The sequence below is a fragment of the Oncorhynchus tshawytscha genome, linkage group LG27 (assembly GCF_018296145.1).
Source record: "Oncorhynchus tshawytscha isolate Ot180627B linkage group LG27, Otsh_v2.0, whole genome shotgun sequence".
NCBI lineage: Eukaryota > Metazoa > Chordata > Actinopteri > Salmoniformes > Salmonidae > Oncorhynchus > Oncorhynchus tshawytscha.
The window spans coordinates 18,600,366-18,616,797 of record NC_056455.1 but is presented as its reverse complement, the minus strand read 5'-3'; the positions used below and the strand labels follow the sequence as shown (position 1 = coordinate 18,616,797).

The 16,432-nt window shown below is 41.5% G+C and overlaps 1 protein-coding gene across 1 annotated transcript; it reads left to right on the top strand.

The window, feature by feature from the left end:
• Positions 1-1,249: 1,249 nt before the first annotated feature.
• On the top strand, positions 1,250-11,665 carry LOC112259248 (progestin and adipoQ receptor family member 4-like). The gene is made up of 3 exons (XM_042307570.1): positions 1,250-1,533; positions 8,509-8,727; positions 10,395-11,665. The coding sequence occupies exons 1-3, from the start codon at positions 1,260-1,262 to the stop codon at positions 10,826-10,828; spliced, it is 927 nt and encodes a 308-aa protein (XP_042163504.1). The 5' UTR covers positions 1,250-1,259; the 3' UTR covers positions 10,829-11,665.
• Positions 11,666-16,432: the final 4,767 nt, after the last annotated feature.

Sequence of the window (16,432 nt, the reverse complement as noted above, 5' to 3'; positions counted from 1 at the left end):
CCTGACTGGCACTACATTCAACCTTTCACCTTCTTATCCAATGTGCATTTTTGTGTATTTTAAAATAAACTTTGCTATTGTAGGTCTACATTTGTTAATTACGTGAAAGTAATTAGAAAAATACATAGAATAAGATGTAAGATTAATGTACAAATAACTGATTCTTCTTCATGTTTCCTAAATTCCAGAGAGCATAGCCTAATTATTGGTGCAGCCATTATTAAACATTATTCCAAAATAATACCAGACAGTGACTGGTGAGGTATGTATCCCTGTCTCCCTTGTGCTGTTTTCTCATAAAACCTCACTGTCAGTCCCCCGCAATAATTCTCTTCAGTACCGCTCTATACCAACATTGGATTAGAGCGTCACTGTCCGGTACAGGGCATCAATCATCCGATGCGAGGGACTCGACGCCGGTGAATAAACGAGTCACATTTAACAAGAGTTTGGACGGAATCTTTATGGGAAATGGGGGTACCAATACAAGAAAAGATTTGGACACGAAAATCTGTATTTTTTCGTGTCGGGTTGACATCTTCCTTATCCATATTTGTTTGAAATCTCCCGGTGCAAATCACAGCAGTAGCACGCTAACGCGTTCCATCGCACTACATCTGTAGTTGTTGGTCGGTGACAAACTAGCTACCGTTAGTTAGCTGTAACCAGAATATGGATATTTTTGTAAAGACAATAGAGGTGATTGTGCTCGAACGTTTAGCTGATTTTACGTTATGACCTGCTAACGTTAGTCCTGTATTGGAAATCTGACCGCTAAAAACCCATTCCTCTGTAGTCAGTGGTATCAAGGTGACGGATGGAAGTAGCTAAGCTAAAGCCACTGGACTTGTGAACCGGTGTAGATAAACTAACTATGGCTAATGCTATGTGCCGTGGAATGTTGTACGCTAGCTAGCGACACATTGAGTAACTAGCTAGCAGCTACCATGAATTATATTGTGTTAGCTAACCTCCGACAGATGTTGGGTGTTATGTCGGCAATCAAATGTAATATGTAATGTATACCACGGGCTTACACCATGTATGTGGTTGGCCTCGTCCTTGTCAACCCCTGTGGTTGACACATGTATCGGTTTTTAAAAGCAAACAGCGGGATAAAAACGCTGTCACCGGGTAGTGGTGCTGAAAAGAAAGAACATATTTTCTGTCGCTAGCTCGCTACAGTACTGTAGCAATGGGAGCTAGCTAGCTATGTAGCTAGCAGCACATTATAGCTAGCTAACCCCCAGATTTGATCAATGGTGTCTAATAAATTTTTATTCGCAATAATTCTATTATATGTGTATATAGGTGTACAGTCATTATTTTACTTTTTTGGCGGCGTCGTTTTAACTATTTTGGTTGCTATGGCATTTTTAAATGGACCCAGACTATTAGACTGGGCGAATTCACCTCCTCATCTTCAATTCAACAAATACGTCCTGACTGGATACCGACCAATATCTTCTGTCCAAGACTGTATAAGAAGCCTTTTTTACATGCACAACGAACTGGGAAACATATACACACATGGTGAGTTTAAATATTTTGAGCTGAAGATAACTTGCTGGCTGGCTAGCTAAATTTCTCTAGAAATAAATGAGTGGGTTTGCTAGCTAGCTAGTAACAGAGCAGTGCAGATCTTGCCTGGGTGAAGGCTTTGCTATGGAGCGATTTCAGTGCAAACAGAAACGATTTGAATTCATTATTTTTGTATTAAGATATTCCATTTAAATTCCATATTTTTCGATTTGTAATGCACAAATTGAGTTATTGAATTCATGAATTGCACTTGTATTTCATGATTTGAAACTGAATTGAATGAATATTGCATTCCGTTTTAAAATTAAATTTCAATTGCATTAAATATTCAAATACAATATTTATATATTACATTTAAATATGGTATATATTGCTTTCATTGTCTGTGTATTAAGTTTACAAAATATAATTTCAAGTTTAGCAAAGTTTCATATATTCAACTTCTCAGATGCGTTCAGATTCACTTATCAAATTGAGTTATTTAAATTCAGATTCAAAACTAGAGACATCATCCTGGTACTTTGCTAGCAATGAATAACAGATAGAATCACACACTCCAGGGTTCTCTCCGGGATATTTTAACAAGGTGGTGCTGCAGAGTACGGCTGAGGGGAGTTCTGGAGCAGGGCAGTGACCCCCTTTGGACTCAGAGATTTTTACATTTTTAGCACGTGTAAGTGCAATTTCCTCCAAACTAGAGCAAAAAATACTCTATTAAATGCTAACAAAAAAATGTTTTTTACATAGTGGTGCAGCCAGTCTACAAGGTGGCGCAGCACTGCACTTACATTGGGGAGAACCGTGCACTCTGTGTTATTAAACAGTTTCAAGCGTTTTCTAAAGCTAATGTGTCATGTTGAATTTATCTTCTTCCAGTGAATTTGTCTCTAGCGTTTGAACTCTTTGGGCTATAAGCTATTATGACCCCTTTGCTGAAAGCTAAAATTGGAACATGGATGTCGTTTCTGTGACCATGTTTATGTGATGAGAACCTTGCCTGAGATTTGAAGACGTGTTAGTTTGACATGTTAGACATATTAGTTTCAAGTCTTTGGCAAGGGTACTCATTATAATGTGACTGACTTGGTGAAGACTTTGTTAACCTGCTGAGCTAAAGCCTAGGCATTGGTTCTGTGACTTGGATGGGTCTCTTCAAGGACGAGGTCAAAGGGGGGTGAAGTGTAACAGGTGGTTCATGGACCATGCTTGCATGATGACTAACCTGAGACCTGAAAAGTTGCATTGTCTGGCACACAGAAGACCTGGGTTATAACCTAATCATGTCTTCCGGTCTCAGGCAAGGTTGTTCATCACATGCATTGATCACCAAACCACCGCTGTTGTGCTCTCATTAAATGTGGTAAACAGATTCTTATGCTTCTGTTTGCCACAGAAAGTGTTGTTCTACGGTAGGCCTGAGTTCGAACCCAGTCAGTTATATTGATGCCGTCAGTATGAGGTCTAAGGTGGGTGAAATGTAACCAAGATCCACACTCTTTTAATGAGTAACCTTTATTTTTTATTGAACCTTTATTTAACTAGGCAAGTCAGTTAAGAACAAATTCTATTTTTTACAATACTGGGCCAATTGTGCACCACCCTATGGGACTCCCTATCACGGCCGGAGGTGATTCAGCCTGGATTTGAACCAGGGATTGTAGTGGTGCCTCTTGCACTGAGATGCTGTGCCCTAGGCCCCTGCACCACTCAGGAGCCCTTGCTGGAGACTTGAAGACTTGTTAGCTTCCTGAACTCATCCATATGTGATTTAGCTAAGTGGGCTAACACAGTCTATGACGTACTGGAGACCCGGTTTGAACCCAGTAGGTCACAAGAGCAAGATTAAATAGGGAGTGGAAAAGCTATCCTCAGAAGGGCTATGACAGGGCAATTCAACTATATTCTTATGGGGGCCAAATTGCATTTATTTTTGACACACTCTATTACGTGTCCTGTGTGCATCATAGAGGGGAACAGAAGGAACGACAATATTCAAGAGAGTCTTAGAGAGTCCCATTCAGGAATGGGGTCATAATAGCTTATAGCCAAAATGGTACACACATTAGAGCCAAATTAATCGGAAGAAAATAAAATAAACATGCCACATTGGCTTCAGAAACTGCCGGAACCCTGTTCAACCTGTGGAATGTTTGATTCAATCTGTTAACTTCTACCATTTCTTGCTGACAAAGTACCAGGATGTTTCCTCTGGTTTTTAATCTGAATTTAGAGAACTGAATTTGAAAATGTATTTAATTCAATTGAAATTAAACTTTAAAAATATTAATTCAATTCAGTTTTCAATCATGAAATACAAGTTCAATTTATTTATTCAATGATTCAATTTGTGCATTACAAATTCAAAACTGTTGAATTCAAATAAAGTTTCTGTTGGCACTGAAGTCGCTCCGTACTGTGACCAGTGACAGCAGCCATGGAAAGTGTTAGCTGGCTAGCTAACTAACAAGCAGCTTGCTATTGTAGTTAGTTGAATCACAGTAAGTTGCCATAGGCAAAACCAAAGACAAATCTCATCACCAACTGATGACTAATATAATACGCTTTATGTAAAGTTTTGGTTGCACTTGGTAGTACATTACAGCACAGAATAAACTGGTAATAACGTGGTAATTATGTCAGAAAGTATGGTGACAAGTTTTAGATATTCACAATGAATTTGCCCACATACTCTTATAATTTCAGTATATGTGTTGGGCAGAGAAGGAGAAGGCTAAGGCTGTCTGTGTCTCTAAAAATCCTCTTCATTTTCAGATTGAAGTGACCAAGATTGCATATGAAACCATGGTCTCTAGCATAGGATTCTTGATGACCTCAAGTGAAGTCAACTTGTTGAGTGTTGAGTTTTAGTGTCAGCCAACTCTTTCCATTTTACTTACAGCACACCCTGCCAACAGTCATTAAAACAGACAGAATTAGTCATCACCAGGGAAGGGGGGAATTTATTCCTGAAAGGAAGAGGAATCCTTTATTAAGACCAGGAATGATTGATTGATTGGCAGGCAGCTTAGCCTCTCCCTTACTATGCAATTTGTCATTCAGAGAAAGTAATTAAAAGAAAAAGGATGTTCAGAGAAACAGGTTTGTCATTCAGTGAAAAAGGTTTGTCATTCAGAGAAAAAGGTTATTGCAATATTCTTGCAGCATAATAGCATTCAGAAAATAGGCTACATAAATACAGATGTATGACTCATTGGGTCTCATTGGGTGAAAGCGTCTGCTAAATGGTATATATTTATATATTTCAAGTTGATGAAGTCACACAGGTCCCATTTTTGGTAATATATGGCACCTGAAAAACAAATAAGATCATACAAATGGAGTCCACATGCTACATTTGCACAATAGGTTCAACAGCTGGAATAGTTTTGGATAGAAACACGCAACTCCTGTCTAAAGAGTAGCAATCATACTTTGGACCGCTTCGGCTGTGTTTACACAGGCAATCCAATTATATTTTTTACACAAATTGTTTTTTGGGCCAATCAGATCAGCTCTGAAAAATATCTAATGTGATTGGTCAAAAGACCAATTAATGGAAAATCCCCAGAATTGGGTTGCCTGTGTAAACGCAGCCTTAGAGAGCCTGTCCAGTTGTACTGTTCAGTAGTGCTGAGGGAGGGTATGGAGGGAGGGGTGCAGAAGAGATCACACTCAAAATAGATGTTAGACAGGAGGCTGGTGGGAGGAGCTATAGGAGGATGGGCTTATTGTAATGGCTGGAATGGGAAAAATAGAACGGTATCAAACATGGAAATCACATGTTTGACTCCATTCCATTTATACCATTCCAGCCAATACAATGAGCCTGTCCTCCTATAGCTACTCCCACCAGCCTCCTCTGGTGTTGGATTGCATTGGCTGTATCACCTGGCCAGGACAAATGATTTTACATTCGGAAAAGCAGAGTGAGCGAAAGACGGGAAGAAGGCAGGATGTGGAGGAGAGTGATATGTGTGTATCAAATTTCAAGGACCTGATTTTGCTCAACAAGCACATCCCAATAGCCTAAGTTAAGCAACCTACAACACATCTCTGTAGTTTAAGGGTAATTCCATGGTAATGGAATTACGCTGTGATTTTTCACAGGAAAGAATTGTGATCTTTGCATCTGCACTGTTTTCCAGTAAATGTTTTAATTGTATTTACTGTGCAGGGATCTCCCAAAGAACGTAAGAGAAAAAAACCCAGTGCCTTCAGAAAGTATCCATACCCCTTGACTTATACCTCTTTTTTTTTGTTACAGCCTAAATTCATAATCTCATAATGACAAAGTGAAAATATGTTTTAAACATTTTTGCAAATGTATTGAAATGCAGAAATATCTAATTTAAATAAGTATTCACACCCATGAGTCAATACTTTGCAGAAGCACCTTTGGCGGTGATTACAGTTTTAAGTCGTCTGGGGTATGTCTGTATCAGCTTTGCACATCTGAATTTGTGTTTTTTCTCAAGTTCTGTTAAGTTAGATGGGGAGTGGCGGTGAACAGCAATCTTAGTCTTTCCACAGATTTTCAATAGGATTATTAAAGCATTCCAGCATTGCCTTTGGCTGTATGTTTGAGGTCATTGTCCTGTTGGAATGTAAATCTTCTCCCCAGTCTAAGGTCATTTGCACTCTGAAGCAGGTTCTCATCAAGGATTTGCCTGTATTTGGCTCCATTCATTGTTCCCTCTATCAGTCTCCCAATCCCTGCAGCTGAAAAGCATGTCCATAGTATCATGCTGTCAGCACCATGCTGCACAGTAGGGATGGTGTTAGACGGTTGATGTTCTGTGCCCGGTTTTCTCCAGACATAGCGCTTTGCATTCAGGCCAAATAGTCCAATTTGTCTCATCAGACCACAGAATATTTTGCCTTATGCTATCAGTCTTTTACGTGCATTTTTGCTAACTCCAGGCATGCTGTCGTGGCTTTTTCTCAGAAGTGGCATCTGTCTGGACACTTTCCCTTAAAGGGCTGTAGAGACTGTTGTCCTTCTGGCAGGTTTTCCCATCTCAGCCAAGGAACTCTGTAGTTCTGTCAGTGTTCATTGGGTTCTTGGTCACCTCCCTGACCAAGGTCCTTCTTGCCCGGTTGCTCCATTTGGTCAGAAGGCCAATTCTAGGCATAGTCTGGATAGTTCCATATTTTTTTTATTTCCCAATGATGGAGACCACTGTGCTCTTGGAAACTTTGAACACTCTACAAGTTGTTTTATACCCTTCCCCAGATATATGCCTCATCACAATCTTGGAGATGTACTAGTTCCTTGGACTTCATGGGATAGTTGCAGCTCTGACATATATAGACAGGTGTGTTCCTTTCAAAATGCCCCAAAAATGTAATTGGCAACAGGTGGACTTCAAGGAAGTTGTAGTGACATCTGAAGGATGATCCAAGGAAATTGGATGAACCTGAACTCAATTTGGAGTGTCAAAGCAAAAGAGTGTGAATACTTATGTAAATTTGATATTTCTGTATTTCATTTTAAATACATTTGCAAAAATCTTGAAAGAATACGTTTTTACTTTGTCGTTATAGGGTATTGTGTGCAGATGGGTGAGAAAATACATCTATTTAATCCATTTAGAATTCCCTCTGTAACAACAAAATGTGGAATAAGTGAAGGGGTATGGATACTTTCTAAAGGCACTTACACTCAGTGGCCAGTTTATTAGGTACACCCATCTAGTACCGGGTCAGACGCCCCTCTTGCTTCCAGAACAGCCTGAATTCTTCAGGGCATGGATTCTACAAGGTGTGGTTGGTGTTCAAACATGGCTCAATTGGTAGCAAGGGACTTAACATGTGCCAGGAAAACATTCCCCACACCATTACACCACTGCCACCAGCCTGTACCGTTGACAGCAGGAAGGACCCATGGACTCATGCAGCTTAGGCCAAGTCCTGACTCTGCTATCAGCATGACATAACAGCAACCGTGATTAGTCGGACCAGGAAAAGTTTTTCCATTCCTCAGTTGTCCAGTGTTGGTGATCACGTTCCCATTGGAACCTCTTCTTCTTGTTTTTAGCTGATAGGAGTGGAACCCGGAGTGGTCGTCTGCTGCAATAGCCCATCCGTGACAAGGACCGACGAGTTGTGCGTTCCGAGATGCCGTTGTACTGCTCCGTTATTTGCCTGTTTGTGGCCTGCCTGTTAGCTTGCACGATTCTTGCCATTCTCCTTTTGACCTCTCTCATCAACAAGCTGTTTTTGCCCACAGGGCTACGCTGGCTGAATGCTTTTTGTTTGTCGCACTGTTCTCAGTAAACCCTAGACACTGTCATGCGTAAAAATCCCAGGAGGCCGGCCATTTCTGAGGTACTGGACAATCGTACCACGCTCAAAGTCGCTTATGTCATCCTAGCGTTCAATCAAACAGTAACTGGATGCCTGTTTGCCTGCCATATGACTCACTGTCTGTAGGACCAAACCATTTAAAAAAACATTTTTTATTACTTAATTTGTTATCATATAAGGCCATTGTTTGCTCTAGATTGCAGGAAATTGCAGTTACAGGTGTTCATAAATCTTGGCTGTACTCTGCAGCACCTCCTTGTTAAAATATCCTGGGGAGAACCCTGGTGTGTAAGTTGGTCAAAGTAGTCATTGTACATAGTTGTTTTTTGCTTGCCATACAGTCTCTTGGTAATTCTGTTACCGTGGGATTGCCCTGTAGTGCAGCAGTAATTGTTGCTGAAGCTAAACAAGAGCTTGTGGAAGGTGAAAAAAGTGTCTATGCAGTAGCGCTATGCCGTATTGCTAATGTGATTGGAAATTCATAACACATTTGACATTTTATGTCATTTCATTGGAATAGATTAACAGGTGAAAATAAACTATCCAGTACAGTAGTGCAAATTGCAAGCGTTTTGTATTGGTAAACCTGGTGCTAGTTGTCAGCAAGATTTAGGCCTATTTGACCGAACCCTGTTTATCCCCTTCACCGCTTCCTGACAGGTATCCCTCTGCTCTGCTTCCTGTTCCTCATCCCGCTCAACTTCCCCTGGTCCCAGATCAGTGTGACATGGCTGGGTGTGGTCCACTTCCTGGCCTGCCTGTCCCCCCAGCTGGGCTCTGTGCTCTACCACCTCTTCATGAACCACGAGGGAGGAGAGCCTGTCTACCACACTCTTCTCACCCTTGACATGTGTGGCATCTGTATGATCAACACGCTGGGTAAGCAAGGGGGCTTCTGGGTAGCAACTAAAAGCTCTCTCTCATTCTTTCTTTCATTCTTTCTAACTTTTTATCTCCTTCTCTCCTTTCTTTCTCTTCCGGCCTTTTGTTTTCTGTGTACACTCTCTGGCGCACTCTTTTTGTGCAATCCATTTTTAATTTACATATATGCAAATCATCTTGAGTATCCAATAACCAGTGGGTCGTTCCAGCAATTTGGTGCCTTTCAAGATGTGTAACTTGGTAGGGGGAAAAAAGTTTGATATCACACTTTGTCATAAAGAGCACATGCATAACCTAATAAAAATAAAAACATTTTCCCATCTCATAAATAATGACGATAGTAAGTACCTAATAAAGTATTATTATTATTATTAAACCTTTATTTTGACAGGCAAGTCATCTATATCAAAATCATCAAATCAGGCAAGTAATCTGTACCTTTGTCATTCCAGGGCTTTTGATATCTTATTACTTTTTACAAATTTTGGCTACATGTATTAAAAGTATGTTTAAGTATCAACGTGCAGATGATGAACATCAAAACATTGTTTAAAGTGAAATTTTACACATTTCCCATCAATTCCCATGATTAAAGTGGAATCAGTGTAGTAACTCAGTAACAGTCAAAAGTTTGAGCAAGAACTGACCTCGCCTTCTGGATGGCAGCGGGGTCATGGCTAATGATCTTTATGGCCTTCCTGTAAAAGGGCAGTGTTAAACAAATCAAACCCTGTTTATATTTTCTATTTGAGATTCTTCAAAGTAGCCACCCTTCCCTTCCCAGATGGTGCAATTCAGTTTGTCTGCATGATTCTCTGGGATGGGAATATTTGTTTTGTTGACGTTAGTGTGAGGCACCACACTCCGAGGGCCCTTCTCCCTGTACCCTAATCAAGCCTACCAACTAACTGCCTGAACTGACTTTGTGTTGTTGTGTTCAGGAAACCCAGTTGCATCTTTCTGCCCATCTTCTACATGCATGCCGAGCTGTGTGCACCCATTCCATTTTCCAGATGGGTTACAGTGGCTCATCTCTGTGGACCTATTTGGGCGGTAAGCAAATTGGAGTGGGTCAAGGGTGTCAGGTAGGGTGGAGGTGATATGGTCCTTGCTAGTCTCTCAAAGCACTTCATGATGACGGATGTGAGTGCTACGGGCGAAATTTGCTCACTTAACACTTTGTCTTGAAGCATGCAGCAGACTGGATAGCGACTGATTGAATATGTCCGTAAAACACCGGCCAGCTTTTGCCTGAGGGCGCTGCCTCATTGCCTGGCAGGCCCATGTTCCGTAGGCCGTTCTTCCTGCTGCCTGGCAAGGGTCACTCTGGGTTTCTTCCTGTAGTCCGTGATTGACTGTAGACCCTGCAGTACCAGTCAAAAGTTTGGACATACCTACTCATTCCAGGGCTTTTCTTTTCTTTTTACTATTTTCTACATTGTATGTTTAATAGTGAAGACATCAAAACTATGAAATAACACGCATGTAGTAACCAAAAAAGTGTTAAACAAATCAAAATATATTTTCTATTTGAGATTCTTCAAAGTAGCCACCCTTTGCCTTGATGGCAGCTTTGTGTGCATGATTCTCTGGGATGGGAATATTTGTTGTGGTGTAGTTCAATGACTAACTGCCTCTGACTTTGTGTGTTGTGTTTGCCTCAGGAGCGCTGCCCATCGTCTACAGCACCCTGCTGTGCTACCCATTCACCCGCACAGTGGCTCTGCTCGTCTACATCCTGCTGTCCAGCTACGCTATCTACTCGGCCATCACGGCGCGGAGTAGCGTGCGGCGCCTGCGCTCCTTTGCCTGGCAGGCCCTGTTCCGCTTCTCCTTCTTCCTGCTGCGCTGGGTGGGCGTAGGCGGCGGCAGCCCCACCTCGCTGCAACACTTCCTCACCATGGACGCGCTGGCTGTACTGGGCGGGATCATCAACATCTCGCGCATCCCAGAGCGCTTCCGCCCGGGCCTCTTTGACTACTGGTGCAACAGCCACCAGATCATGCACGTGCTGGTGGTGGGCTCCATCCTCTACCTGCACTGGGGTGTGCTGGATGACCTGCTCTGGATCAACAGCCACCACTGTCCCTCAGACTGAGCCCCACCCTGCCAGGAAGGGGACCAGTGGGGAACAGGGTTTAGGACCTCTGTGGGGGGGCTGTTTCAATAGGTAATGCTTGGGAAGGGAAGATGGGAGGCGTTCATGAAGACGTGCATGGAAGGCCAGATAAAGTGTTTTACATAATAGGGATTGGTGCAGGCTTTGACACATGTGCAACTAGCAAGAATGTTCATACGGTATCTGTGTCCACCTTGCCATTATACATGCGTTGCTATTTATATTAGGGAATATTGGCTCACTGGTCAACACACACACACACACACACACACACACACACATACACACACAGCAGAGGATCTGTGAAGATTACACACAAAGGAGATTAAGGATTTGATATCAGAAATACACATTGAAATGTCTACCAAAAAAATCATGATATGCAAGTGAAGTTACACTTGAGCAATAGTTGATTTGCTGTTGACTTATCCTCATGTGTTAATTACCATTTCAACCTATGTCTTTTATCAAAGTGGACCTTCAATGATGCATTAATTCTTTCTGAAGTATTTTTCAGATGTCATTCTATTGCAACCTATGCAGCACATAGCATATAAACGTTAGAACAAACACACACACCGCACACACTCACAGCGTAGCATGCATACATGCTAGTAATGCACAAAGCACTCCCAGACCCGTCACAGAGTCCTATGGAACTACTTGAGTTACTGTGTATTAGAGAGGATATTCTCCCTCTCATTATTTCTTCCATGTTTGTTTGTCTTTCTCCCTTCTCTCTGGCTTTGTCTGTCTCTCTGTGGTCAGGTATGGGTTAAGGGTATGGGTGACTGGGTATGGGTAACTGGGTATGGGTGAAGGGTAACTGGGTATGGGTGACTGGGTATGGGTGATGGGTAACTGGGTATGGGTGAAGGGTAACTGGGTATGGGTGAAGGGTAACTGGGTATGGGTGAAGGGTAACTGGATATGGGTGAAGAGTAACTGGGTTCATGAAGGGTAACTGGGTATGGGTGAAGTGCTGGGTATTTAACTGGGTTTGAAGTAACTGGGTATGGGTGAAGGGTAACTTTTAGTGCAGGGTAACTGGGTATGGGTGAAGGGTAACTGGGTATGGGTGAAGGGTAACTGGGTATGGGTGAAGGGGTTCATTCCTTGGCTTGTTAGTGCTCATTTTGTTTGATGCATTGTGCCATTGAAAATATAACCATTTTGAATAGGGAATCATGACAGATTATCCATGTTTACAATTGCTATTGTTGAGTTGCATTAAGTTACTCTTTATTATTGGTTGACCTTAATCTCGTGAGACAGTGCTTTTTATTTATTTATCAATATCTATTTAAAGTGACTATTCCTCACATTTAACTGAGGAATTTGATTTGGTTTTGAATCCGGATTATTCGAATTAGCTCATGACTATTAAGTTAAACAAATATATTTTGTTGTTGATTATTGTAATCATGTTTGGCACATACTGTAGTCAATGAAAAGGGCACATAACGTCTTAAATGAAGATGCCTAAAACAGACTGGATGTCTCTCTTTATAATTCCTGAACAATAGTTACATGACTGCAAGATGGATCTTGTTGACTGAAAAGGGAAGTTCTGCCACCAAACAGATACCAAATGTTTATTACTCTACAGTATTAGAGAGACAGTTTGTAATGAGAGTTTTTAAAATTAGAATGCACTGTTATTATTTGACTACTAGAAACCAGTAGGTTCCCCTGGGAGGGTGGAAATGGCCAACAGCTAGGCTACTTTCTAGACTTTTAACTGTCCGAGGCCAGATAATGATTTGGTATGAGGCACTGCATTCTATGCCAAAGCTGGACATTATTACTACATAACATTGCCCAGTTGGACTCTTTGCACTTTGTTACCCTTAGAGAGGTACAATACTGTAGTACCAAGCTGACCTGTGCCGTATAGTATTTCATTAGACAACTGCAACCAAGCATGAATGAACCCCTAACCCTCTCACCATTTTCACAACCAGTAACCCTGAGCAAACTATTTCTGGTTACTCAGTTTTAAAGTCAAAACTGTTGCCACTAGTTTCTGCACTGGCATTTGAGTTTATGCTCTGAGGAACAGTACAATGTTTACTTTTTGGATTACTTTTGTGTTTTATAGATTTTGTTCCACGATTGACTGTATGTGGAAGGTTGAGACCAAGCGGTTTGTTTTATTAATCTGCTTTGTTCTGAGGGAACTTTAACCTAGCCATCCCATGGACTAGTTAAGTTTGCATGTTTCTATGTAACATTGCACTTTTGTAACCTAGTGCACACACTCACACATACCCACACTAATAACCACTTCACTCACAAGTTGCCAAATGATGTGTCGAGGGCCTCCGTTGTAGCACATACTTTGCTCACATTGAGTCAAGGGTGAGGGAGAATGTCCCAGCCTCTCCCACACAGGCCTCAGACTGCAACCCGACCCTGACTAGTGTTAAACCGTTTCTCAGCCCCCTTGTGAAACCACCCCTGTCATGGTGAGTACATTACAGCCATGGGCCCTTGTATCGTCATAAGCTGAAATTGTATTACAGTGCACTGAATGAAACTGATTATTAATGCATGTTAGTAGCTCTCAAACGGAAAGTCATTGTCTCATACGAGGACTTCAACTTAGTATTAGCCAAATGCTTGTGCATTGTAACATATGACACGTCATGTGTCAGTCACTCCAGCTAAGAGCTTTACATGCTGTCAGGGCAGTGGACCATGAGTGTTAAGAGAGGAACATACTACATACAGTATATACTAATACAGGAATATGAGGGACTAGAGCAGAGGCAATACAACTATATCAAATAAACTGCACTGTTTATTTATTTTCAAAAGGGCTTTGGATCAAAGTGAATACCAGTAATGAAACTTATTTAAAGTCCATGTAAATACATGTATGTATGTAGATTATATATACATACAGTGCAAACAGTATATAACGCTGATACTTTTTTTATACATGTATGTAAAGGAAAGAAAGCAGAAGTAGGAACCTGGAATTCAATCTGTATGTCACCTCAGACAATGCTCTGTGTCCGAGGGAAAAGGGACCTGAGGGGTGGTACTACTGTGTATTTAATATCAACCACATCCAACCTATTTACTCAAATATGTGAACCCAGATAAAACAGATTCTTTTCAGTTCTGTTGTAGAGATGGGTAACCGTGTGGGTTTTTGAGAGACCCGGAGTTTAAGAATGCTTTTGCTCGACTAAATGTACCTCATAAACATAAAAGATGGGGAAGATACAGGAGGGGGGGGGGCATGTATGAATACCTCTGATTACAACTGGATATCTATGCATTATCAGATACAAATACATTTACACTGTCTGAAGTGGATGTGTGTTCAAGTGGTGTTTCTCAACTGTCATAGAAAACAAAAAGGGTCAGTTCTCTACTCAAAGGGACTCCACCACCCTGGGTTTTCCACTTCTCAGGGTGCTATAGCCGTAGCTGTTACGTTGAGGCCAGGGGGTTCCTCTCTGAAACATGGCTTTTAGAGCCACACACCACAGAGGCCACTGTGAGGGACTCTGGAACTGGGTAAGGGTCCGAGGGAAGGTAAGAGTCAGCAGTAGTAGTAGAAGTAGGGATTATTTAGGGTCTCTTGGGGTGGGCTCTGATTAAACGAGGTGAAATGTATTTAAAGAGCGGTTGAGAAATAGTAAGACTGTGGAAATGGGAAGATGGGAGGGGAGGGAAGAGTGGTGGGAGAAAGAACTGAAAACCATTTTTCAGAGATGGAACCAGGCCCACCAACAGTACCATTTTTCAGAGATGGAACCAGGCCCACCAACAGTACCATTTTTCAGAGATGGAACCAGGCCCACCAACAGTACCATTCAGAGATGGAACCAGGCCAGCCAACGGTCATTGTTTTAGTCTGTATATTCTGCTATTCTATGATTATAATGATGACATGATGTATGAAAACACTTCCGAACGTTTTTTTTTTTGTACACAGGTGCCAGCTAGCCTGTTTCTGACTATTTATAAAGGATTAACTGTCCACTATTGTTATATGACGATGATGACGATGATACTTATTATTATTGATACAATTACTCTGTGGAGGGTTGGTACTAATTATGATACTGTCTGTACTGATAATGAAATGCCCTTTTCCTCTTGATGAAGGGAGCTTTCTTGAGGGTCTGTCTGTTTCTCTGTTTGTCCTTGTCTTCAGTCTCTCTTGGTTTTTGTAAATGAATTGAAAGGCTGTTTATTTGGCCCCATCTGGTGGACATAACTCTGTAACGTTGCAGTCTATTGCAGGCATCATATTGTATCGTATAAAGGCTCACCGCCAACCGTTCTGTGTCTGGCAGAGGAAGCCCAGTTCAGATATTTTCACTAATTGATCTTTTGACCAATCAACTCTGAAAAAGATCTGATGTGAAAAGACCTGATGTGATTAGTCAAAGGACCATTGGTGGAAAATAAATACCAGAGTTAGACAGGTTGTTTTTACACAGGCAATGTGACTGACTGACATACGTACTACTCAACAGTGTTAACATGCTAGGAGTGACCAAACCCTGCATGTTCAGGGTTGCACAAACCAGTTATGAATGTATATTTATGGACCCTGTATGTTTGAATATATGAGCTGTTTTAAGATCTCATACTTCATGTGTGAAATCTGTGTATTAATGTGTTTTGTCTGTCCTGCTCCATGTCTGGGTGCAAGTTGCATCCTACTGTGCCTCATCGACCTGCCTTGTGTTCTCACCAACGCTTCTGTTCATTTATGGCCATCTTGTATCTCCCTGTGTCTAGTTTCTCTACGTGTCCATCTGTAGTGTATTGCATTATACAGACAGGCCCTCCCACTCCTCAGTCTCCAGCAACGATTGTGCAATAAACTGAAGTCTATATTTTTAAACCTGTCTCTGGCCTTCCATTCTGTCTTTTTGGTCTCTCCTGTTCTGTTCTCTTGCTTGTTTTAATGGAGATGTTTTCAGGGGGGTTGAGGGAGCAGGGTCTGGTTAAAGGATGCATACATGTGTCTTTAAACAGAGCCTAGCTGTGCCATGGCATTCTCTGTTTGACTTCATCCTGTTATCCATACATGTGTCTTTAAACAGAGCCTAGCTGTGCCATGGCATTCTCTGTTTGACTTCATCCTGTTATCCATACATGTGTCTTTAAACAGAGCCTAGCTGTGCCATGGCATTCTCTGTTTGACTTCATCCTGTTATCCATACATGTGTCTTTAAACAGAGCCTAGCTGTGCCATGGCATTCTCTGTTTGACTTCATCCTGTTATCCATACATGTGTCTTTAAACAGAGCCTAACTGTGCCATGGCATTCTCTGTTTGACTTCATCCTGTTATCCATACATGTGTCTTTAAACAGAGCCTAGCTGTGCCATGGCATTCTCTGTTTGACTTCATCCTGTTATCCATACATGTGTCTTTAAACAGATCCTAGCTGTGCCATGGCATTCTCTGTTTGACTTCATCCTGTTATCCATACATGTGTCTTTAAACAGAGCCTAGCTGTGCCATGGCATTCTCTGTTTGACTTCATCCTGTTATCCATACATGTGTCTTTAAACAGAGCCTTGTGCCATGGCATTCTCTGTTTGACTT